Genomic DNA, 25,783 nt, shown 5'->3' with positions numbered 1-25,783 from the left:
ACAACATCTAAAAATAACTTTACACCAATGCTCAATCTTAACTATGACAGTATAATATTAAACAGTTTCTCCTCAGCTTCATATGAATACCAATTATATAAATAATACTCAAGATAATTGTCATATTCTATATGAAAGTGTAACTAACAAAAAATATACACATATAAATAGTAAACAAGCTTCTGAGGAGGGACTAAAAATAATCCAAGACTTTTTATATTCGCAAGTCTCATCGTACGTAATACAAAAAATCTGGAGATATTGAGGAATAATTTACTGTGGCTGGAGCGTGCTTTCCACGAAACGACTTGCCTCTTTGTAAAATGTCATTAAAATTAAATTAAAATTAAAATGTAATTTTTTCTAATATTTATATTTAATTGCATGGTGATTTTTAATCAGTTGCAGTAAAATTTCAGTAACTGCTGTTCTTTTATAGTTCCAAATTTAAACATTATTTCAAATATGACATTAAACAATTGGAATCTTTGTGGCTTTAACGAACATAGACATAAGAGGAAAATTGTATTATGACTCAAACGTGGTGTACAAAAGGCTTTTTCCGACTGTATACATTGTTACGTAATGCAATCATAGTATTCGTGGTTCACCCAAACAAGTTAACAGAGTTTTCTTTTTGTTCTCAATAAATAATGCGACCATCAAACTAAAAAATTATTACATGATCGATAAGTCATGCAACAAAAAGTCTCTAATAGTATTTTTCTCTAAGCTGAGCATAACTATTCTAGCCCTATTACCAGTATTGTATTGAAACGAACCCAATCGATTACGTGTTCATCCTTTCAGCCCACATCTGAGAAGAAATCGTTGAAAAAGTTTCACCAGCCGATCTTATACGCTTATAAAACATCAAGCAAAGTTTATAAAGTATCATTTTTCCAGACAACCTTCATTCGCAAAACTCTGCGCAAAATCAAAATCAACCAACCGTCTCGTCACGCACATATCCAACAAAGAACATCGCGAGCAGTCTATTCAATCGCCGATAAGCTTCGTTTCCTATGCTCACTTGTCTTGTCTGGATGCAAGCAAGCGTGTAACACAGTAAAAAGTCTCGAGATGCGAACGAGACATTATCAACGAACTCCTATCGACTCCAGACAGACACGTTCTCTATAGAACGCTCTCGTATACTGCAAGAGAAATGAGAATTTTGCTAAGCCGACAGCATCCAGCCGTCTGGAGTTTCATTCTCGGAGATTCCGAGCAGTCGCTGTGGTTTTGGTTTTGGATGATGATGGAATATTCTTAAAGTGGCCCATCAACATTTTGATAGTAACACTGTTTGTACAGTTTTAAGAACGTCTGCGTGTCTCGCTATTACTACTGAAAATCGTGTCTCATCTGTAAAAATATACAAGCCAGCTTTATCCGTGCGTCGCGAGATTTTTCCTCGACAGCTCCTGAATATTCAAATACAATAAAAAAATAAAAATTTCTAAATCTCCAAATCCCGTTCACGCCCCTTTTAGCAAACCTCGATAAATACAAATCTTCGAGCAATTTAACCGTCCAATCTTGACGTTTCTCTCCCCGCAATTACAACAAAGAACATCCATAATTCAACGAGAACCACGCGCAGAAAAACCAGATTCTCTCGACCATCACGCTCGCACACGGCGGGCCGTTTACCTCAAAAAACATCAGACATGATCTCCAAGCTTTCGATCAAAGGCGCGTGAGTATACGTATAGTAGTGTGCGTGCGGAGGCACGACCCGAAACGAGCCCGGCTCAGCCAACGGGACATCGTCGTTCCTATCTTCGTTCCTACGTAGGAAGCAACGATTGGTCGGAATCTTCTTCTCTAGCCCGCTTACTTTACGACTGCGCGAATTCAAGGTGACTTACAGCAGCGCGCTCTCGCATAATTCGCTTTCGAGCGAGCCCCCGCCTCGGGCTATGTTATATACACGCTTCTCGGCGCGTGTAGTGGGTTGTTGTTTTTTTTTTATCGAGACCGAGGAATCTTCCGCTCGGCCGGTTTGCTCGGAGGTGTCTTCTTTTTGGAGCGTCGAGTGCGAGCGAGAGAGAGAGAGAGAGAGAGAGAGAGAGAGAGAGAGAGAGAGAGAGCGTGATGCTTTCGGAGCGAAGAGGATTTTTCGTTATCGCTGTAGAGAGTTTGGTTTTCTTGGGAAAGTTCGCGTTGTCAGCTATGGAGTATCCATGATCGTTAGTTGATCGGCATTGATAATGGATTTGAACGAGTTACGTCGAGTGCTTATGAAATGCTCTCTTATCGGTTTTTATTTACGATCGCGCGACTTTTACTGCGATCGACGCGAATCATAATACGACTTTTTTTATGTAGAAGCATTTTTATTCTCGTGTATTTTTAAACGCGTATAGTACAAGTATAATTCGCGTTTGAATTTTAGAGTAAATATTTTTTCTACAGCGTATAAGTTCATCTTGCATGATGTGCGTAAACTCTAAACACATTAACAGCTGCTAAATATCTTTGAACATTAAAGACAATAAAAATTGTTCTTATCTGGCTGTTGTCAAAACGGTATGTACGAGTATCGAATTAACTGCAGATAACAGCTGCGAATTTCCGCGAATTCGCAGTAAATGAGTATCAAAAAACAGTTTATTTTTGTAGGCATTAAGCGCTAGCACATTTATTTTTAGATGTCAGACTTCGATGTCGGCAATATTGCCGATTGGATTATGCGATTGACGAGATCGGTATCAATCATCGTTAATGTGGATGCTCACTTAATCGAGCTCGACCTAAGATTTTTATATGGGTCTTCATCGGATTTCCAGGCAATCAGTTTAGACATGTCCTGCCCTTTGAAATTTATGTTTTATCGGCACTGATCGTTCTCTCAACGACGAGAGCCAAGAGTATTATTCGATCAAAGTAAAGTATGAAAATAAACAGGATTATAATACATGTTTTTGGAGAAATTTTTTAACATCGCTCTCCTTTTAAATTACCGAGCAGAATCGGTACGAATATAGACCAGCGATAAAGAGATCTCCGCAATATAGAGAAAAAATATAAATAAAACACGCGACTCTCGTAACCCCCGCGAGCTAATCATCAACAGCTCTACACTCTGGGTAAACAGGACCACCGCGAAGTCTGGAATAGGAAAATTTTACGAACACGTCCTCTCTCTCTCTCTCTCTCTCTACTCCGCCGAAATCTCTTTCTTCGATCTGGGGCTGTTCCACTAGCGCATACGTGTCTCTATATCATCACCATGCAAACGCTCTAGCTGGCAACACTGTACGCTCGATCTTTCTCTCTCTCTCTCTCTCTCTAACCCGACGTAAATAAGTCCGAAGAGCGACTCGACGATCGTCGTCGGTGTTGTCGCGCGCAGCGTTATATACTCGATCAACAGCAGCAGCAGCGGCGTGAGATAGCGCGACTGCAGGGCCTCTCTCTCGCCTCGTCGACGAAAAATAAAAGAGAGACCGTCAAAAGAGAAGGAGAGAGCTATCGCCCGCGTATAAAACGCAGCGCGCCACCGAACGACTCGTTACTACGACCGTGTCGATCTTTCCCTGCATCCCCTCCACAGTGTGCACAGCGAAGTAATCGCGGCTTTCTTTCGATCGAAATTCACGCGCGCGCGTAAATAAACTGGAGGAAAGAGCCGCGCCGCCAGGTGAGGACGAGGAAGAAGACGAAGTAGAAGCAGAGGAGGAAGGAGCCGAAGAGGAAGACCGTAGACGGATCGTCATCCGATCGGCACGGAGTCCAACCGATCTCTGAGCCGCGCCAGGGCCCGACTAGGACTTTTTGTAGCCTCGCTCACCACTACGCACGCACGCACTCCTTTTTTTCTCTCTCTCTCTCTCTCTCTCTCTCTCCTCACCCCTCCACATCCCCCTCTCTCTTCTCCTCTCACTCCGACTACCGAGTGCGCGTATAAACCATCTCTCCGCTCGCACACACAGTAGCCGTAGACCAGCTGACACACACAGACACCGCAATATCTCGCCGCCGCCAATCGACTCCGGAAGTTTAAGGAACATTGTCTCTGTACCCCCACTCTCCAGTCATACCCCCGCAAGAGCAGCCCCTTCTCACGCGCGGATTTTCCACTGGCGCGCGTGCGGCTTGCTCATCGGGCGCTCGCGCACGAGGGGAAGAGAGTAGGATAAATCGGGCGGCGTGTTTTCCGATCGTATAAAAGGAACGGCACTGGCCGAGCTCAAGCAGCATGTCAACGATCCGATGGATAGAAACGGGATTGCACAGATCTTCGACGAATTGGTCCAGTTTGCGAGGAGGATACCTGTGGAGCCCGGCGAAGAGAACTTACGGAGGATTAGCCAGAGCAGGCATCGCAAGGACCGGAGTGGCTCGACCTGATCATCATCAACAGATTATCGCCAAGAGGGAATTTGCCATTTTTAACTGGAGATCGGCTGTACTGAGAAACGGAGAGAAAATGTCGATCACCGTGGCCACACGTTACCCGCAGTAAGTTTTATTTTATTTTTAATTTTCTATTTGACTCTTTTTATTCGGAGAGCGCGAATCGTGGTTTTGGAGCAGCGGATGCGCCGCGCAATTCTGCTGGTAGCGTGATTGCTTTGATTGGGCACTTGCTTATCTTTTTACGCTGGTGTAGTGTGAGATGGAGATGTATAGCATAGGTGAAACTTGAAAAAGTGATATCATGAAAAAGACTCTCGCTACATCATGTATTTTATGTAATTAGTCGCTTGAGTTTCAAAATCACAGTGTATTGAGCCGCGAAATCATCGAATTGCAACCATCTATGTGCTTTCACGAAGCTTCTATATAGCATTAGCCGCAAATAAACGTCATACTAATACGTTGTTGCCTCATGGCGTTCGTAACACGGATTGATTCCACTCGGTCCCCAATTCGTCAATTTTTCATCACCTACATTTGTCTAGCCTTACACACGCATACATAAGTATATCTCCATACTCGAAACCTCAGCTTTCTCTCGGCTCAGCTTCCATCGCGTATGTGCACAGCTCAGCCAAAACAGGCATAAAAAGAAAGAGTGCAAACTAGAGGCAAGTCTTCCACACACACACACACACACACACACACACACACACACACGCTTTTAACGCGAGTCTAAGTGGTACACGAGTTTTAAACTCGCACCGCGCGACAAAGAACTTGAAAGGGGGGCTCGATCGTCGGAATGTGATGTAACGCCGACACTTGTTGAATTCAACGCGGAAAAAAATCATATCGCGCAGAGTCACACGCGCGCGAAGCTTATCTCCGTGGTACTTTGTACCTTGTTCCATCAGCTGTGTCAGCGATAGCGTGGGGCTTTTTTGCGCTTGTTAAAGAGATAGCAATATACTCGTATGCCTATACGCGTAGATTTGTTTTATTTCAATTTTAGAATTTTTTTTCACGATGCTTCAGGCTGATGCAAACGGAGGAGTGGATTTGCTTATGTTATACATATAGTTGTGCATGTGGATCTTGGGCCGAGTGTAATTCGGTTAGGAGTTTGATAGATATAATGGAGCTGTCTGTTACAATCAAAGGCGGCCTAGTTGGATCGGTTTACTGATACAGATGGGTTCTAGATCAAAGCCGTTGCGTCATTTTTCGATTCTAATATTAACTAGCTCCATTCTTACTAACGCAAAGTTCGCACACAGCTATATCCACGTTGTATTATACATACGTATGATAGCGACATGTTTTATTATATCGTATTACACCAAACGTCTCGAAATATCTCGATTTTCGATCAAATTCGACCTTTTTTTCGACTGCAAGTTTCACAAGCACATATATACAAGTTTAATGAGCAACTTTCATAAGACTCATTAAAATAATATTTGCGATGACGAAAGCCCTCATATAGGCGACATTTTAAATCTATTTACATTTTCAGACAACCGCCACCGCAAGGACTATAATCTATATGCATAGCTTGCAGCTTGCAACAGATCGAATTTGATAAACAAAAACTATTAGGCTCATATATTATCTCTAATTAATTGGTATATATCGGTGCGATTGCTAGAAGTGTCGAAAGTTTTAAATTTAATTTAGCTTGATGATACGCGATGATATAATTTGTTGAGAACGCTTTAGGGAATTAAGGCTCGTAACGAGCCAAAGCGTTTTTACGGACCTTAACTGACTCTCGAAGCGATTTTCTTCGCGGCGGTCAATGTCAAGTTCACGCTATTCGATATAGCCAGCGATCGACAGCGACGCCCCCCTTTAACACTTGTAAAGCTTTCCAAAGGCGCTTTTTTTCGAGTAGCTTCACGTTTTCACGTTTCTGTAAACAGTTTCAAATCCTCGAAAACTCGAACACGTCACCAGAATAACAAGCGATCGTCCACTCCAAATAAATAAAAAACCTCAAGCGCAATCAAACATCGCGAGCGCAAAAAGGTCAGCACTAAAGCTTCCGCTAAACGTCGCGCGAAGCCCTATCAAGTCTCACGAAAAAGAAAACGTAATGGAACAAATTGATTACTCGAGCGGAAGTCGTACAACGCATAGGCTCTATTCGCACTCCGGTTCCAGCAGCTCAAAAGCCTGAACGTCTTTCTTCTGTTTTCCCAGAGTCAGCAACAAGCTGATGGTGACCCACGCGGCCAAGAGCCCGAGCAGCAAGTACGAGACGCAAGACCGCATCGCTGACACACCGGTGATCAGCAACATCAGTACGCCCCTGACCCCGAAGGTCCGTGCCTTCATCGAAGAGGCTGTGAGACTATGCCGACCCGACATGGTCTACATCTGCGACGGCAGCGAAGCCGAGAACGAGCAGATGCTGAAGCTCCTCGAGTCCAAGGGCACCATCGAGAAACTGCCCAAATACGAGAACTGGTGAGTTACTCTTCGCTATCTGTGCGTACTGATGGGATTGTGCAGACGAGAGAGCTAAGCGTTTCGCGCACTTATTCCAGCTGGTTGGCAAGAACGAATCCAGCCGACGTAGCCCGAGTGGAGAGCAAGACCTTCATCAGTACCCCGAACAAGAAGGACACCATTCCGACTCCTCGTGACCGAGTCAAGGGACTGCTCGGCAACTGGATCGCGCCCAACGATATGGACAAGGCCATCATGGAGCGTTTCCCCAACTGCATGAAGGGCAGAACGATGTACGTCATTCCGTTCAGCATGGGCCCGGTCGGCTCACCTCTGTCCAAGATCGGTATCGAGATCACCGACTCGGCTTACGTGGTCTGCTCGATGCGCATCATGACTCGCATGGGAGAGAAGGTTCTGCAAGCTCTGGACAAGCGGGACTTCGTCAAGTGCCTGCACTCAGTTGGTGTGCCCAAGGCCGGTTCCGCCGGCAAGATCGACGAGACCTGGCCCTGCGATCCCGAGCGTACCATCATCCTGCACAAGCCGGCCAAGAACGAGATCGTCTCTTACGGAAGCGGTTACGGCGGCAACTCGCTACTTGGAAAGAAGTGCTTCGCATTGAGGATCGGATCGACCATCGCTAGGGACGAGGGCTGGCTCGCCGAACACATGCTGGTGCGTTACTACTTATTGGCTCACATGACTTATTCGTTTATTTTCAATTTTCAATTCTTGCTCACATACCAATCCGATTACAGATCCTGGGAGTGACGAATCCGAAAGGCAAGAAACGCTACATCGCGGCAGCCTTCCCAAGCGCCTGCGGAAAGACGAATCTGGCCATGTTGCAGCCGACTCTTCCGGGCTACAAGATCGAGTGCGTCGGCGACGACATCGCCTGGATGCGCTTCGACGCTCAAGGCAAGCTCCGCGCCATCAACCCGGAAAACGGTTTCTTCGGCGTCGCTCCCGGTACCAGCAACTCCACCAACCCCAACGCCATGGCCACCATCTACAAGAACACCGTCTTCACCAACGTCGCCAAAACCAGCGACGGCGGTATCTTCTGGGAGGGTCTGGAGAAGGAGGTTCCCGAGAACGTGCAGATCACGGATTGGCACGGCAAGCCATGGCAGAGCGGCTCGAAAACACCGGCAGCCCACCCGAACTCCCGTTTCTGCACCCCAGCCAGCCAGTGCCCCATCATCGATCCCGCCTGGGAAGACCCCGAGGGTGTGCCAATCGACGCCATCCTCTTCGGAGGTCGCAGACCGGCTGGTGTTCCCCTGATCTACCAAGCGCGTAACTGGCAACACGGTGTCTTCATCGGAGCCACCATGAGGTCCGAGGCCACTGCCGCTGCTGAGCACAAGGTACCGTTTCTATAATTCAAACTATGAACACTATATAACACATTATCCATCAAACAGTACTTCTCTAACGCAATCGAATTCGCTTCTCGCAGGGCAAAGTGATAATGAACGACCCGTTCGCGATGCGTCCGTTTTTCGGCTACAACTTCGGCCACTACCTGGACCACTGGCTGAGCATGTCCCGCGTGGAGAACGCCAAGCTGCCCTCGATCTTCCACGTGAACTGGTTCCGCAAGGGACCGAACGGTTTCCTCTGGCCAGGTTTCGGAGAGAACTCTCGCGTCCTCGACTGGATCCTCCGTCGCATCGACGGCGAAGACATAGCCGTCGACTCGCCGATCGGTTACCTGCCCAAACCCGAGTCGCTCAACCTCGAGGGTCTCGCTGATAAGGTCGACCTGCAGGAACTGTTCAGTCTGCCCAAGGACTTCTGGAAGAAGGAGGTCAGCGAGCTCAGGGAGTACCTCGACAACCAGGTCAACGACGATCTGCCCAAGGCCATCCTCGAGGAGCTCGACAACCTCGAGAAGAACGTCGACAAGCTGTGAAGACTTGGATGATGCTCTTTGTTTCTTGTTCTTTTTTTTTTATTTTCGATGTAGAGTTGTCGATCGTGAGAAGCGGTTTCGCTTGTGTGCAATCGCGTATAGTTGGCTATTTTACGTTGTGAAACTGCGATGTTTCAAAAAAATGTTATCCCTCGAAACCGATTTTTTTTTGTGTTGTAATTTTAATTTTAATTTTAATTTTTAATTTTTTTTTTTGTTACGAATGTTTCTTTTTGAGTCGAAAAATTGTACCCTCGAGATTTGCAGCGAACCAAAGTATTGTCCAAACGCTCGAAACACGCGCAATATTATATAAATGAGAATTTATTGTTCTGTGAAAGTATGTAAATAGTATTAGTCGAGCGTTACATTCCAATAAAACAGAGAGAACAATCAACATGACTATGTAAGCGATATATACGAGACGTAGTTGAAGGATGTAGAGAAGAGCGCGAGCGCGATCATTATATATTTTATGTCGTGAAAGAAGCTAATTTCTGTTGGACCAATTTTTTCGAGACAAGTTTTTAGTATGTTTACTGTGAATGCATGTGATAGTGATACGTTAAATAAATAAAGATATACTTTTTTTATTTTAAAACTGTTGCGTTCTTTATTTGTGCGCCTATTAAGTATTTGATTATATTTATATGTTTTCTATACTTGGTAATATTATTTTTTAATTGAGTATCAAAATATTATGATGAACAAGTGTTTTCATATGATATTACAAACACAGATTAAAAAGATACAATCCAGTATAAACTTCAAATAATAGTAATCAAGTTCAACCCATTTACTGAAAGAGTTTCACATTCGCGAGAAGATTCAAAAGCTCCATCAGATGGCGCCACGTCCCCGTCAAAGTGCTGTAAAATATATAGGTACCTAAGTTATCCCTTTAAATCCGTAGAACGAAACCTACCTGACCCACCGAGTACGGCGATGTTACCCATTTTTATCGTCGAAAATCCTCACGTCTCTCGCACATCATATCGCGCGCAGTAGCATAGCACTAAACTCACGTATATATATATATATATATACATATATCTGCAGTAGTAGTCGTCGCCTCGTCGCGGCCCATACCACCACCACTATCACCACCGTACAGTGACATATTTGGGCCGATTTCTGGGCGAATCTTCGTCGCAGCCGTCGTTTTCTAACCTAAGCCACGTAACGTCCGCACGAATCGTCCTCCAGGTGCACAGCGTATACGTGTTGTGTCAGTCCATCCTTCGTCGCGATGCAGCACATCAGCAGACCGTCCTCGTAGTGACCACCGCCGCGTCTCGAATTTCGGAGCCCTTTCCTTTTCTGCGTATATATGTGTTCTCGCGTCTCGCTCCCATATACACTATAGCCAAATATATACTTATATACTTCGCGCAAAATAGAGTTTCATGCGTCCATCCGAAGAGTCGACTCGCGTATACAAGTAATCATCATTATCATCAAGACTCTGTTGTCCTCGGGGTCATCCTTGAAAGCTGTCTAACTGAGGTGCGTTTGTGCGAATTTCGAGGAAGATAAGGAGGAAGGAGGAGCTCATCCGAGTGCTGCACGAGAGCGATAATATGAGGGAACGAATGACGAGTGACTTTTAAAAAGGTCGGCGATTCCGCATCGATCGTCCTTTTTTTGCGACAGGTTCGTATACTTATATAGAGCCGTGGATAATATGATTTCGCTCGGTTTTATTTATAGGGACACGGGCGAATTAATGGGTCATGCGATATTGCCTCGTGCGCGCTATGTTGTCACTTATTTATAGGGTTTGCAGGAGAAAGCTCTGTCATGTGCAGACTTGCTGACCTATTTTTCCTTTGGAGTTTTTGCTTTTTTCAATAACTTTTATTCTTAGTTTTTTAGATAGAAGCTCCTCGAGTTTGTGGCAAAAATTAATAATTCATTAGAAAATTCAGGTGGATTATAAGTTCTCTTTATTGCATTTTGATTTGGAGTAATAATGAGTTTACAAGAGTATCTGAAATACGTTCAACTGTAAACACAGCTTTCTATATTGCATATTAGTTTTACAACATTATGTAGGTATTTACTTGAGTTTTTTTATGCTAGGGCTTCATAACAAATTGAAGTGATGAAAATACTTAAGAAGCTTTCAACGCTACCTTAGCATATTGAATAATCTTATTTGACATATATAATAATGTATTGCTTTAAAAATGTGAAAAATATTGAATTGTGTAATTCACAAAAAATCAAGAAATATTTTTCTCTCATTGTTTTGTGTTGTATTTTATTTCCTCTCAGTTAATCATCATCTTGATCTTGTCTTTTGAAAATGAAAATTGTTACAGCATTAAGTTTGTCAACTCAATTATATTTATATATATATATATATATATATATATTTCTGTAGCACGTTTGATTATATTAGGACTACCTTCTCAATTTGATTTGGAAAAATTGAATAAAAATTTATTTATGCATTATGATTTTATTTCATAGAAGAAAGTACCTGTTGGTGTAACACAGTAACAATGATGGAGCTGAGTCATAGTTTGACCCTCAATGAGGATGCACTTAATCAAATTACCGAAGCAAAGCGTCCAGTTTTTGTTTTCGAATGGCTAAGATTTTTAGACAAAGTTTTAATAGCTGCTCAAAAGGTAAGGAGAAAAATTTTTTTGGAATTCTTCATAAGCCATTTATATAAGATAAGATCAGCTAATATAAGATAATGGCTCCACAGAACGATATCAAAGGATGTCAGCAGAAATTAGTAGAACAATTGACAAGGCACATGCAAGGTGCTCCAGGACCACCCACTCGTCGCTTGATAGCGCGATGTTTAGCAACTCTATTCAGTGTGGGTGATACATTTTTGCTCTTTGACACCGTGAACAAATGCAATGACATTTTGAAGAACAAAGATGACTCACCAAGCTTCCTTCCTACGAAACTGTTAGTATTACTCATTTGTGTACTTTTCTAATTGAAGCAAAGTTACGTTATGTACGATTCGGTCATAGTTAAAACTGACCAAATTCCATGAACTGCTAACTTTTTCACTTGAGTTTGAAACACTGTGGAAATAATGTAGTTCCAAAATACTTTGATTTATTTTTAGTAGAGATGTTGAAGTTAATTTTAGTTTACTATTATAAGACATGAAAATACTTTCGTTTTATTTAACGAATGTAATATATTTTTATATTTATATCACTGATAAAATAAATTTATTTGTAGTGCTGCAATATGTTGTGTTGGTTGTATGTATGAAAAACTTGGAAGAATGATGGGACGTTCATATGAGGAAACAGTGCAAATTTTAATCAAATCCCTACGTTCTGCTGAATCTCAGACTCGCATTGAGATCATGCATACCTTGGAGAAGGTAAATAAACTTAACTGCTCTTCTTCAAAGTGAGAAAAGTAGAGCTAGTAAATTTGGTATATTTATGCTAAATTTGACCTTGTCTTATTATTTTAGGTTTGTGCGGGCATGGGTTCCGCTGTTACTAATGTTCACAAAGAAATATACAAAGTTTGCAGGCATTGTTTGACCGATCGGGTCATGGCTGTGAGATGTGCTGCTGCTAAAGTAAATGAAATATTATATTTTCAACAAAAAAATCGTAACAAGTTACGAATTTAAAAAATACGACTATTAATAATTGTTTTAAAATTTTTCAGTGTCTTCTGGAAATGCTGCATCATGCACCATTTTTATACACGACTGAAATTGAAAGTGTAGCGACCTTATGCTTTCGAGCATTTGAAGGATCAAATTACGAAGTGCGATGTTCAGTTGCAAAATTATTAGGTACACTCGTCGCGATGACGCAATTACCCACACCGAAAGGTCAAAATCCTATAAGTAGGCATCAAAATATACTCGAGTTCAATCACCTCAGAATTCTATTTCGTAAGCATCCGTGCTAACGTTGGCTAAATTATTTCAGGTATTCAAAACAAAAATTTTAAACAAATCTCATTAGAAGAAGTCTTAAATATTTTGATGTCTGGATTCTTGAGAGGAGGCGTTGGATTTTTAAAAGGAACTGGAGAAATAATCAAAGGCAGCTCTGGAGTCAACAGAGAAGTTCGCGTGGGCGTAACACACGTAAGCAAAACGTTTACTGGAATGTCTTAGAGAGAATTCAATAAAGGATATTCTTAACACGAAATTTTTTTCATCCGCTTATAGGCTTACGTAGTTTTTGTGCAAATGTTGGGAAGCACATGGCTAGAACGTAACATCGGCACACTAGTCGGTCACGTGCTAGATCTGGTTGCGAATCCAAAAGCTGCAAGCTCTCACGTAGATGCTGTTTACTCAAGAAAATGTATAAATTTCATACTCAGAGGAACCATCGGAAAATTGCTTGGTGAAGGAGCTCAAGCGGCTGCATGCAAAGAAATTGCGCACGTTATTTTAAAACAAATGAATTCAATTGGTAAGATTTTTTTTCATGTGTCCTAAAACTATTAATCATTCTTAATTACTACAGAACATTATTATATCTGTACAAAGATCGTAAAGTGGGTTTTTTTAAATCGAGTGTGAGGTTAGCAAGATTTAAGGGAGCTAATGCGAGCAAGAGCCGAGAATACCCACTTTACTTTTTATGCACGCTATATTTTTCATGCACGTATTCTCGTTTTTTTAATCTGAAAATTAAAGATATCTGCATTTCTCGAAAAGGCGTGCCACGAAATTATTGCAATAAAACTGGAAAAAATGAATAAGAAATTTCGATTGTTCACATAAAGAGAAACATGTAACAAACTAGTAATTTCTCCAACATTAATTACTATTTTTAGGATAACAATGCAAATATCGTGCAGGCATTTCAAAAATATCAATTGTTTTGTAGATTTCAGTCCCGAAAACGCGAAGGATTGCAATCAAGAAACATTATTTAGTCAACATTTGCTAGTCTGTGCTTTGCAAGAAATGGGAAATTTGATTCTTGGATTAGGAACTACAGCCTCTAATCTGTTGAATGATCAATCTTTAAGTGAGTTTTTAATACTTTCGAAATAATTCTCCAAAAAACTTATGATTCTAAAAAAAGTATTTAAAACTAAACTTTTTTTAGATCTAATTGAAACTACAATGGCTGTTTTGGTGCATCCCTGTCAAGCTGCCAGGCTTGCAGCAGCGTGGTGTTTGAGATGCATTTGTGTTGCTGTACCAAGTCAAATAACACCTCTAATTGACCGTTGTGTCGAGAGCATAGAAAATATGAGAACATCTCCAGAAGCAATTACAGGATACAGTAGTGCATTAGCCGCAGTCTTAGGTAGCGTCCGATTTTCACCTCTTGGAGTTCCACACACCAAAGGAAAAGTAAGTTTTCAAAATCAATTCATTATTCAATTAACATTTAAAACGTACGAATTAAACAATCAAATGACTTTTTAACAGATTATATTCAATACCGCCGAAGAACTTTTGAGAAGTGCAAGTCAAAATAGTCGGCTATCCTTGAATCGGACTCATGCAGGATGGCTTCTTATTGGAGCTATAATGACTTTAGGTAATTGATTTACACGCTTAATATATAATAATTTCTTTGAGCGCATGAAACTTAATTTGTTTATGAAATTCTCCAGGTACTGCTGTTGTAAAAGGACTATTGCCAAGAATGCTACTTCTCTGGAGGAACTCATTTCCCCGTTCTAATAAGGAGCTGGAAAGTGAAAAAGCGCGTGGTGATGCATTCACATGGCAAGTCACTCTAGAAGGTCGGGCTGGAGCTCTATCTGCAATGCATAGCTTCCTGTTGCACTGTCCTGAATTGGTGAACGATGACATTACAAGGCGTCTTCTTACGCCTATCGAGTCTGCGTTGGCTATGTTAACAAAGTATGCCATTAATAATGAGAACATCTAATTTTATCTTTAAAATCAAATTAATAATTTTGTGTGTTTATTCCAGTCTATCAACTGTATTAAAATGTTATGGTCAACAACTTAAGGCTCCAGCTGCAATGGTTCGTCTTCGATTATACGAAACGTTGTTATTACTTCCGCCACAAACATTTGAAGGTATTTTTCGCATCTCTGGAAATAATTGATAGTTCATACTGTTTATTTTTTACTAACATTTATCATTTTCTAAGGTTCCTACACTCATCTGCTCAGAATGTTAGTGTCTGAATTCACGTTAGCAGAAAACCCTGGAAATACAACTACTTCCTTGCTTCGAACAGTATGCCATGCGAACAATTCCGTTATACTTGGTACCTGGCTACAAGAAACTGATCACAGAACAATAGAAGACCAGGTAAGAGTTTGCTAATTAAATAAGTTTACCAATATCTAGGATCGACGTTTTAAAAATGTAGCTTAACAAAAGCTAAGCAGAGTCGATTATTGTTATACATAATTTTTCTTGGAAATAAATTTCTTCATTCATATTTAGATGGAACCTAACAGAAGAGCTGATGTGGAACATGTGAGTAATGTGGTTTGCGAAAATGCTTTAATATTCAAAAAATAGTTTCCAATAAAATTTGTGCTTATTTTTTACGTATACATTACACATAACAAATATGCTTTCTATGATGATATGATTTGATAGTAACTATTATTTGCTTTAGAATATTAAAAATCTGCTTTTTTTGTTATATTTCCGCAAAATTTATTTTCACATTGTGAAAAATATTTTTTTTAAACAATTATTTTTGTGATGCATAGTATAACATTATTAAAGTATTTACTTTAGAAGATGTATAATCACAATACTCATTATTTTATATTTTATTTTTAGTTGAATATATATTTTAATTCCCCTTAATTATGCTAGTATCTATTCCACTAAAAATTATTCCTTCAGTTACAGCCCAATAGTGCAGCCGGATCTGGCGCATTAGAGCACAATTCTTGTTGTCTGTATCGTCCCATACCACAAGTAAGAAAAACATAGTTCATAACGTATATTTTCATCTTCAAGAATATTTCAATATTTATTCATTAACCAATGTCTAATTTTTAGGATGAATCCCTTCCAGGTCCATTACCATTAGGTGTGGCAGTGATTGATATGTCGGTTTCACTATTTGGTCAAATATTTCCACGAGTGGCAAATAAACATCGCTTACAGATGCTAGATCACTTCAGCGAATGCATAAAGCATGCAAAATCTGGTAGACAGGAGGCTATCCAAATGAACGTCTTCACAGCGGTTCTTAGTGGATTAAAAGGGCTAAACGAAGCGAAAACCAGTTTTGGTCAGGAAGATGTAAAGAAATCAGCTACAAATCTTATAATTGTAAGAGTTTTATTCGATAATTTATGCGCATCTGCAGAATTCACACATATAATATACTTTAACTTTTTGCTTCGCAGAGTTCTTTAGTTAGCAGCAATGCTATTCTACGTTGGGCTGCTGGCGAAGCGGTTGGTCGTATGGCACAAGTTATTTCAGATGCAAAGTTCACCGCCGAAATGGCACAAACGAGCTTTGATCGTTTAAAATCTGCTCGCGATGTTGTTAGCAGGACTGGACACTCGCTAGCATTGGGATGTCTTCACAAATACGTTGGTGGTATGGGATCTAGTCAACATCTCAACACCAGCGTCAGCATCTTACTTGCATTGGCTCAAGATAATTCTTCACCCGTCGTACAAGTAAACTGCAATTTCTGATATACTATACTAATAATAATAATAATAATAAAATCAAAACTCATGCTGATACTTTTGAAAACGTTTACAGGTGTGGGCACTTCATGCATTAGCTTTGATAGCAGATTCTGGAGGCCCTATGTTCCGAGGCTATGTTGAACCGACTCTTTCTTTAGCATTAACCCTGTTATTAAATGTGCCACATTCTTACATTGACGTGCATCAGTGCATCGGAAAAGTTCTAGCAGCGATGATTACTACAATAGGTCCAGAACTGCAAGGAAATACTTCTTCAATATGCATGGCTCGGTCCTCATTTTTGTGCGCTTGTGCCATAATGCAAGATCATCAGGACTCTCTTGTCCAAGCTGAGGCTACCGGATGTCTGCAACAGTTACACTTGTTCGCTCCACGTCATGTCAATTTGTCTTCGCTAGTTCCTACATTATGCGTAAGTTAATTTCAGATTGGTGTTTTTTTTTTAATTTTACTAAATCCTGCCTTTTCTTTGTAGCGAACGTTATCAAGTAATCACCTACTACTCCGTAAAGCAGCAATATCGTGCCTTCGTCAATTGGCACAGCGCGAAGCAAAAGAAGTGTGCGAGCACGCAATGACATTAGCTAACGAAAGCAGAGACACAAACGTCGTTGAAGGACTGGTAATAACGGAAACTGGACTTCCTGGGGTCTTATTCAGTATGCTCGACACGGAAACTGACAGTCAACTAATCAAAGAAATTCATGACACATTAACAAGCATGCTCCAGATTTTAGCCGCTAATAATCTGTCACCTTGGCTTTCATTATGCAAAGACGTTCTAACGGTCGCAACAGGTACTTGTAATATTTACTATGCGTAATGAGTTCTTAATACAGTTGCAAATTTACTACCTTACCAAGATTAGTTTGATTTTTCAATGTTAACGTTAATTTTATTATTATAGAATCGAGTACGTTGGAAGACATTACAAATGTAAACACAGAAGAGGCAACCGCTGATAATGAAAACGCCGATGCAGAGGGTGATGATGATCAAGCTGAGTTTCACGCCGACGAATCTACTAAGCAACGTCAAACAGTTTCACCGCGTTGGCCTACTAGGGTTTTTGCAGCACAATGTGTTCGTCGTATCATAACGGCTTGCGCAAACGATAAGCAGGTCCATTTCGACTTATCTATGGCCAAGGAATTGCAGAACACGAAAGGCAAAGGTTAATATTCTTACTAATCTAAAAAAATGTAAACTAGAGTATCTGCGATGTAATATTAACGCTTGTAAGCAATTACGTTTTAGGCGACTTTCTTGTTTTACATCTATCAGATTTGGTTCGTATGGCATTCATGGCAGCGACAAGTGATTGTGATCCTTTGCGTTTAGAAGGTTTAAAGACCTTACAAGAGATTATAGACAAATTTGCTAAAGTTCCAGAACCTGAGTTCCCTGGACACTTGCTACTAGAACAATTTCAGGCTCAGGTAAATAACTTCTTTAAGAAATAAAATTAGTTAAATGCTGATTTATAAATTTCATATGTTAATATCTATGAAATACAGGTTGGAGCTGCGTTAAGACCGGCATTTTCGGCAGAAACATCGCCGCATGTTACTGCAGCTGCTTGTGAAGCTTGCAGTGCATGGATAGGAAGTGGCGTTGCTAGAGATCTTAATGATTTGCGAAGAGTTCATCAGCTCTTAGTATCGTCTTTAGAAAAGTTAAGAGAAGGACATACGCGAGTTCAAATCTACAATGAAAGCCTTTCTACTCTTGAACGGCTGGCAATTTTAAAGGCTTGGGCAGAGGTAATTTTCAATTTGTCAATAAGTTATGATGACATTATTTGTTGTATATTTTAATTAAAATTTAACATATAAAATCCTGTTCAGGTATATATCGTCGCAATGATAAACGATGGTTCAGCATTAGATAATAGAGAGTCTACAAATCGAAAAAATCGGCAAAATAACGAAAAAGATGAAGAAGATTTTGGAGAATTCGAATTTCAGAAGGAAAGTTTATTAAGTTTGGTACAGCCTGAGCTTCCAAGCTTGAGCCAACACTGGCTCGCGGCATTGCGAGATCATGCTTTACTGTCTCTTCCTCCAGGTAACATGAAATTTAGATTAGAAAAAAGTGATCAACAAGTCAATAAATTTTACATCACTTCATTATTCGATTCCAGAATTTTCAAGTCAATTACCGCACGATGGTGGAGCTTTTTATACAACGGACACTATGGAATCAGCTCGTCCATACTACTCGAATTCTTGGGCACCAATTTTGTATGCTGCAACGCTTTGGTTGAATGTGAAAGGTTTTGAGTTGAATGAAAACACTGACATAAATACCAAAAACTCTGATGGAACCAATAACAATCACACAACTAAGACTGATTCTAACAAAGAACGTTTTCATTTACTCTTTGGTAAGAATATTACCTTTACATATACTTGTCTAATATAATAAAGAATTTACTGATTTGATTTTCGTTGCAGGAATTTGCATGGAGGCTTTGTGCAGTACACGTTCTTCTGAATCTATACAAAATATCGAAACTTGTCTAAGCGCATTATACACTTTGCTCGATTCTGGTTGGGCTAGAAACGTTTTAATGATTAATCGATCTCTTCCAGTTGAGCTATGCAATGTTTTGCACAGGTTAGCTTCTATTCTCACGAATAACTTATTTTTGAATAATTACATCATAAACGGAATTAAAAATTTCATTTATTAATCTTTATTTGCAGACTGTTGTTAACAAAGGAAAGTTATTCTATTCAAATGATGGTAATGGAAGTATTAAAACAAGTAATCAAAGCTGCTCAAGAGGACTTGAGTGAACGAAAAAAAGCCAAATTAAGAGGTAAGTATATTAAAAATAGATAAATAGAAATTATTTTCATTCATTGAATATGGATACAATTTTTAATATTTTCTGTAGAACTTACATCTGATGATGATGAAACGAAAGACGTTCCAGAAGTAGATTTATTAGGCGAAGGAGAAGATACATCAGATTTAACGCCAGGAACGTCATTAGTTTTTGCAGTATTAGAAGTATGTTTATGTTTATTAGTCCGACAAATTCCATCGTTAAATCCAAATCCTGACGGAGCTACAGCTATATTAAGCCAACGAGGGTACTTGCCTACGGAAGAAAGCGGCAAACTCATTGCAGCTGCTCTTTCGGTAATGGAAGCTCTTCCAAACCTTTGCTCTCCTACAGGGTCAATCTCGATATTGCCTACGCTTCTTTATCTCACAACTGGTGTCATAAGAGAAACTGCGGTTCGATCAGAGAACAATATCATCAAAACTGGCACTGAAACACCAATACATGCCGCGTTGCATTGCTTAAGGACTCTCGCTATGAACAGATACTCCAGAGATCCTCGTAGCCAGGATCAATGGACATCACTTTTACAGAGTGCACTGGCAAAAATCATTGACCTTGCTAAAGCAGGTACTGTAGAAGCTTTTACCTGTACATTATGAACATTTCTTTACAAGTCAGTAAATATATCCATTATTTTTATATTTTAACATCAAAGGAAACGACGAAACTAAAATGGATGAAGTTGCTATGATGTTAGGAATTGCAGTTTTCGTTCTCCATGCTTTACCAGAAGTAGTCAGTGCGCCAAACTTGCAATTTCCATGCATAAATCATTTCAGACAAGCTATTCAATCTGAAAATATTTACGTGAGTTAACGTTTAGTATCAAGATAATATGCTGCTAATTTTTTAGTAAAAACTTTTCTTTATTACAGATAAGGCTAAAGTGTGTGCAAACACTTCGAACGATCTTCCTACATCCTGAACGCTGTATAAGTACACCGTATATCCATGCACTTGCACCGAGAATAGTAGAATTTTTGTATAGCGATCAGAGTAAACAAGTAACAAATGATGCAGATTTACAATTTACTTTGGAGTGTATCACAACAATTGAAGGTCTTATTGCACTTGCAGAACCTACACGACGTAAGTATAATATTATTTAAATTATTATTTAAATTTTAAGAATTTCGCGCATATACTACAACACGATTAAAAAATGTTTCATGCGGTGCAGAAGATCTATTACAAGGTAATCTTGAAAAATAAGCCATTGGTTGACTGTATTCTCGTTATTTATTGTTTTTTATACAATGGCTGTTATATGATTATTTCTTTAAATATAAATGCACGATTATTATAAATCGCAAACAAATGATCGTTATACGCTTTACTTTGATATAAAAGTAATGAATGTCTTTCACTTTTATTTCATTGTAGTTCGTGCATTAACCATATTTATTTTAAAATTGCATTAAAAGGTTACACGTTTTAATCAAATATTGTCTTTTCAAAAATAATTTATTGAAATAATTTACACATTTATTATGTTTGTAAATATATATTATACAATGAATATTTTGTCTGCTTATGTATTCAAATTATTGTATTACGATTATGGTGCTTTTATGAGCGCATTATACAAAATCTTGTTTTAATTTAAAATTAAACGTTTCTTATAGGAATCCAGATGCTAACATTATTAGTTCCAATTTTAATAAATTATTTAATGGAGGGTGAGCAACTCCAACATGGCACAAAGCATCAAATTAGTCTTCATCAACATAGCTTCCAATGGTTAAATAGAATTGGACCAAAGTATCCTCAGGTATAAAACTACATATTAGAGTTATAATAAAGAAATGGATTGATTACTTATGCTAAAAATAAATTTCAGGAATTCAAAACTCTGATGTCCCAATCAACAGAACTGAAAACCAAATTAGAAAATGCAGTACGTTTAAGTCACCAACAACAAGCCCAAAGGCAATCGAGAATTTTAGAATCGACAAAGCCTCAGCTCAAAGTACCTGCACCATCAATTACTCTTAAAACTGATTTTTCAAATTTCAATTAATAAATAAAAATTCATGTTTTACGACGAATAATTATGCCACCGGTGTACGTACAATGAACATAGGCGCTAAGTATTTGTAAATTTAGAAATATTATATCAAGTAGTCTTATGTGCTCGAAATATAAATGCAAAATCATGTGTAGTAGCAATATTATAAAGATGTTACATATTTCGTATACACGACGATATTTATCAGTCAATTATATCTAGAATCTTTTCTATAAAAAAAGTTTTATAAATGGATTTTTTTTTAATATATTCACTTTTTCATATACTTAAATGTACTCAAAATAACATATTTTTTGTTGAAAAAATATTCATGAGCTTCCATGTTTTGTTGTAGAGCCCAACAAAATTTTAAGATAGATATCGTCAATAAAATAAATAAAAATAATGTTTTACAAGTTACTAGTAACAAGAGCAACGACTTTGAAAATATATTTTAGATGACGCATGTTAGTTATTCGAGCACAATGCAGGATATTGATCCCTTTTATTGTTTCGATTGTGTAGGTTGGAATAGATCAATTCTCACTCATTGAGAAAAAGTGCATTATTTCTAAGTTATGAAGATTAACTCAAAATATATTTTTATAAATGTAAATTGATGCACAAAATAGATTTATAATTGTAAGAGGCATACTTGATTGCTTAAAATTACGTGCCATGAATTATTTCTATTTTAAAAGACTTTTATAAAAAGTTAAATCAGTCTTGCCGATTTTAGTTTGTAATTATATGTTGTACATTGTATTTAAACAAGCATTTGTAATTATTATTTTAAAGAATTTAACGTTTTGTCATAAACCTCGCCTATTTGAAGCAATGAATACTGGCAGTAAAAGAATTAAATAATAATGTAATAAAAATCAGTGAACTGAACAATTGTATGTAAAATGTACGTAAAGCAGTATTAGCATGAACTATTACTTTGAAAACATACTTTTTGGCAGTTATTTTGACTTCTATTTATTCAATAAATTTAACAAATATTCAGATTCTGGCCAGTTGTCATATTTTTAAGTATAATTTATTTATAGAATTTTAATACGTCTAAAATAAAAGTAAATTAAATAACATCATAATAGTATACATTTAGACTTACGATTGCAAAAAACTCATACAAAATTGTGTAAAAATTTTAGTCAAGAGTACATATTATCAAAAAGAAATAAAAAAATTATTTTTAGCTCTTAATTGGAGTAAAATTTTATGCACATTATTAATTTATTTTAAATAAAAAAATCATTAAAATAAATAAAGTAGGGTTTGTGATTATATATTATCTCTATTATGAAAAGTTACACTAAATTATGTAAAATCGTGTAATAATGTATGATTAGACATTTGTATTGTATGTACTTCTAGAAGTTTAGAATATGATATGTAGTTTGTGAAAAGTGTAACAGGGTAGATCGATAAAATACAAAATTTCAAGATAAAATAACAGTAAATTATAAGATATGTCATTTGCTGTGATTACTCTTTTTAAAAGAACAACATTTACAAATAAGAATTGTAAGTTATTTCTTTATTGATTGTGTCATCAAAATATATCGTGTTACTTTTCTGGAACAAAAATTTGACATGGCAATAAATACACACATTTTGTATATACATAAAATACGATAATAACATGTAGATGTATGTAATTAATAATCATCTCAAAGATATGAAACAATAGGTGTACTCTAACACTTTCTTGGTTTTCAAAATCATATCGTCGCTCCCTACAAAGAGTGTTTTCATTATTAGTGCCGAAGACTAACACATTTCAATTCTCGCTGCGAAGACTAGTACGTTTCACGGCACACACTAACAATATTTGTAGTATAAGAAAAACTTATGATAATTTAATGATTTTTGTACTAGCTGGCTATTTTTAAGAGGATGTTATTATGTACTGCTTTGTTCATAAAGTTTATCATTTTTTTAGTCATGATATCTCACAATCGCTAGTGTTTTCTTCAAATGTGTTATCCTTCGAAGCGGGGCATGAAATGGGTTAGTCTTTGCGGTAGACTCATAATGTGCTAATTTTCGCGGCAATAACGAATAGTTTCTTGATCTTTTTAATTTTTATGATAAAAAGAAAATCTATGAAAAAGAGTATGTAGACATAAAAAATAGGCAAAAACTATATTCTTAATCCCATATCTAGTGGGATGTAATACAAATATATATAGTTAATACAAGTCATCTTATTTTTTATATGCAATAATTTTGATTGACTGTGATTATACCCGATATGTTTTTGGCGCACGCGTTTACTTGTCACGTGTAGGGAACAAACTGAATGTAATCAAAAGGTGTCAAGTTTAGAAAATTGTATTTTGCTTTTATATTTTAAAAATTATTATGTATTATTATGTTATTTCATGATATATTTCGTAATAAAGAGGCATACAATAGAATAACTTGTCTTTTATTTAAAACTCCATACAAAATAATGAATCACGAATATTACAATAATTTCGGCATTTTAAGTGTTTCAAATACTTTAGAAAACCTAGAAACAGTACAATCTTGTGTAAAAAAGTTTGGTTTAATCACAGTTGAATTTTTTAAGTGAAAATCGTCATAAAACAGAAGTTTATGTCGACTATTTATAACAATTATTGCTATTATATATAAATATATAAAAACCATCTATAGAATTTGAAACATCAGCTCTTTTTTGGACTAGATTTTTAAATCAGTGTATGACATGGAATGTGCATTTTTTATCTGCCTGTTTTTGAAACGTTTCTAAAAGACATGAAATATTCCATTTAGAATATAGATTTTAAAAAATAATCTCATTCACGGTACAAATTTGTACTATAATATCGTCGCTTCCTACAGAAACTAGCACATAACTCAAAAAAAGGCTTGTTTTAATTTGCCATTTTGTTTTAAAAGCAACAGGGTAAAATAAATGTTTCCAAAACATGATAAACTTAAAGTAAATATCCAAGTCATACCTTAAGTTTATCAGTTTCTGGATAAGTTTATTTCACTTTGGTGTTCTAAAAATGGAAAATAAAATAGGCCTTTTTGACTTATGTGCTAACCTTTATAAGAAATGATGATGTTTATTATTTAGGCAGTATGATTCTGTTAGTTATTAAAATTATTAAGTTCTTATTTTTAACTTAATACAAGCTCCAGCCATTTTACTACCACAGCTTCCAGCTACGTAAGACCTGTCTTGACCACCGTGACCAAATTTTATTTTTCTCAGTCCTTTACCATAATTTTTGAATTCATGTGTAAACTATAAATAATAAATTAAGGATTTACATAACTCAAATGAAATGTCATTCTAAAGCATTTTATATTAGTAAACTCACTTTAAACCATTGATTCATTTGTTCTCCTTCCAAAACTTTGCTGTAGCTCAATGTTTCGATTGCTGTTCTATCTGATTTTTGTTCACGAAGTAATTTTATTGTACATTCATATATTGCTGGAACATTTGGCCGACAACAGAACCACTCGCTGACCTGTACATAATGTATATAGAAATTTATTCATTGTCTTTTATTTTGAAAGCTATTTTGAAATGAAATATTATTTTGAAATGTTCGTATTATGAAATATTACAATATACACACCTTGATTGTTGGCTGTAAATAATCTAGAACATACTCAGAGAATCCTTCATCGATCAAGTGAATAGTTTGTTCTTTCCAACATTTACTAAAAGATGTGACAAAGCAATAACTCTCATCTTCAAACACTGGATCATCAGGTAATTGCTTAACAGCCTTTGGTGGATTTTCTACATTCCAGCCAGTACCACCATTTTCTGTTATACACCAATGTTTAAAAAGTCCATCTTTTCCAGAATGATTCTTGACTAAATTTTTATAGAAGGGCATTTGATCACAAATGAAATAGTATACTGTCCAAGGTGTCTTTTCAGTAAACGTCAAACTTTTACCCAAAGTAAATTCTGCCTTTTTATGCCACACATAGTTTCGAATAAGATAGTGCCAATGTTTACAAACTAGTTGGCAAAGAAGTAATGCCTTATGATCAGTGTAACATAGTATTTTTGATAATAGTTCATCTGGAATACTCTTATTTTCAATGATCGATCCATTATTGCTTATTTCGTCATATGTCATTTCTGTCTTTTCAAAACATTCTTCATCAACTGCATCAACCGCAAAACTGACTTTCACTTTCTTTGCCTACAAAGAACAAATAGATTTAATGATATGTTATATTAATTTTAATGAATCGGTACTGCATTATAACTTACGTTTACTCTCATCATACTTTTGTATTTATTAATAAATCACGCAAAAATTTACTGTTCAAAATTCATAATAGATACACTAAAAATTGATTTTTATAATAATAGTGTACACTTTTATACAATATACACATCGCGTTACTTAAACTTCCAAAAATCACCGACTGACGCCATCATCAGACGCCGTAAAAAACGAGCCATTTTTCTTGAGTACGGGGAGTACGCGCGTGGACTTATATACCTACCTATATAGGTATATCGTATAAACTATA

At 37.5% G+C, this 25,783-nt stretch overlaps 3 protein-coding genes across 8 annotated transcripts; 2 read left to right on the top strand and 1 right to left on the bottom strand.

The window, feature by feature from the left end:
• The first annotated feature begins 3,343 nt into the window (after nucleotides 1-3,343).
• On the top strand, nucleotides 3,344-9,347 carry LOC100115526 (phosphoenolpyruvate carboxykinase [GTP]). Its single transcript, XM_001600177.6, has 5 exons — nucleotides 3,344-4,470; nucleotides 6,574-6,840; nucleotides 6,921-7,500; nucleotides 7,584-8,198; nucleotides 8,291-9,347. Exons 1-5 carry the CDS (start codon nucleotides 4,208-4,210, stop codon nucleotides 8,744-8,746), a joined length of 2,181 nt encoding a protein of 726 aa, XP_001600227.1. The 5' UTR covers nucleotides 3,344-4,207; the 3' UTR covers nucleotides 8,747-9,347.
• Nucleotides 9,348-9,783: 436 nt separating this feature from the next.
• On the top strand, nucleotides 9,784-23,682 carry LOC100115566 (HEAT repeat-containing protein 5B). Of its 6 annotated transcripts, none has more exons than XM_031921274.2 (33): nucleotides 9,784-10,399; nucleotides 11,225-11,382; nucleotides 11,466-11,677; nucleotides 11,963-12,110; nucleotides 12,207-12,317; nucleotides 12,410-12,593; nucleotides 12,679-12,839; nucleotides 12,924-13,173; nucleotides 13,594-13,737; nucleotides 13,819-14,069; nucleotides 14,148-14,259; nucleotides 14,336-14,588; nucleotides 14,662-14,771; nucleotides 14,846-15,009; nucleotides 15,148-15,180; nucleotides 15,562-15,636; nucleotides 15,721-15,996; nucleotides 16,074-16,355; nucleotides 16,444-16,803; nucleotides 16,867-17,188; nucleotides 17,299-17,565; nucleotides 17,649-17,830; nucleotides 17,909-18,154; nucleotides 18,239-18,458; nucleotides 18,535-18,777; nucleotides 18,848-19,010; nucleotides 19,100-19,215; nucleotides 19,294-19,815; nucleotides 19,904-20,055; nucleotides 20,124-20,337; nucleotides 20,429-20,443; nucleotides 20,874-21,019; nucleotides 21,089-21,268. In XM_031921274.2, exons 2-33 carry the CDS (start codon nucleotides 11,254-11,256, stop codon nucleotides 21,266-21,268), a joined length of 6,243 nt encoding a protein of 2,080 aa, XP_031777134.1. In that variant the 5' UTR covers nucleotides 9,784-10,399; nucleotides 11,225-11,253. The 6 variants fall into 6 exon arrangements, with proteins under 6 accessions (XP_031777134.1, XP_016845546.1, XP_031777136.1 ...); XM_016990057.3 differs by having other exon boundaries at nucleotides 9,804-10,399; nucleotides 11,222-11,382; nucleotides 21,089-23,682; XM_031921276.2 differs by having other exon boundaries at nucleotides 9,804-10,399; nucleotides 11,222-11,382; nucleotides 15,568-15,636.
• On the bottom strand, nucleotides 21,512-25,783 carry LOC100115606 (F-box only protein 44). Its single transcript, XM_001600237.6, has 4 exons — nucleotides 25,518-25,783; nucleotides 24,865-25,446; nucleotides 24,601-24,753; nucleotides 21,512-24,524 (listed from the first exon to the last, which is right to left on the bottom strand). Exons 1-4 carry the CDS (start codon nucleotides 25,530-25,532, stop codon nucleotides 24,384-24,386), a joined length of 891 nt encoding a protein of 296 aa, XP_001600287.1. The 5' UTR covers nucleotides 25,533-25,783; the 3' UTR covers nucleotides 21,512-24,383.

This window comes from Nasonia vitripennis, chromosome 1, assembly GCF_009193385.2.
Source record: "Nasonia vitripennis strain AsymCx chromosome 1, Nvit_psr_1.1, whole genome shotgun sequence".
Classification (NCBI taxonomy): Eukaryota; Metazoa; Arthropoda; class Insecta; order Hymenoptera; family Pteromalidae; genus Nasonia; species Nasonia vitripennis.
This window is presented reverse-complemented; position numbering and strand designations above follow the sequence as displayed.

Coding starts and splice junctions, on each gene's coding strand:
- LOC100115526 (XM_001600177.6), top strand. CDS start 4,208: ATGTCAACGATCCGATGGATAGAAACGGGATTGCACAGATCTTCGACG. Junction 4,471..6,573: donor GTGGCCACACGTTACCCGCA/GTAAGTTTTATT, acceptor CTGTTTTCCCAG/AGTCAGCAACAAGCTGATGG. Junction 6,841..6,920: donor CTGCCCAAATACGAGAACTG/GTGAGTTACTCT, acceptor CACTTATTCCAG/CTGGTTGGCAAGAACGAATC.
- LOC100115566 (XM_016990057.3), top strand. CDS start 11,254: ATGATGGAGCTGAGTCATAGTTTGACCCTCAATGAGGATGCACTTAAT. Junction 12,318..12,409: donor TGAGATGTGCTGCTGCTAAA/GTAAATGAAATA, acceptor AAAATTTTTCAG/TGTCTTCTGGAAATGCTGCA. Junction 15,181..15,561: donor GAAGAGCTGATGTGGAACAT/GTGAGTAATGTG, acceptor TTATTCCTTCAG/TTACAGCCCAATAGTGCAGC.
- LOC100115606 (XM_001600237.6), bottom strand. Junction 24,754..24,864: donor ATTTACAGCCAACAATCAAG/GTGTGTATATTG, acceptor CATTATGTACAG/GTCAGCGAGTGGTTCTGTTG. Junction 24,525..24,600: donor AAATGAATCAATGGTTTAAA/GTGAGTTTACTA, acceptor TATTATTTATAG/TTTACACATGAATTCAAAAA.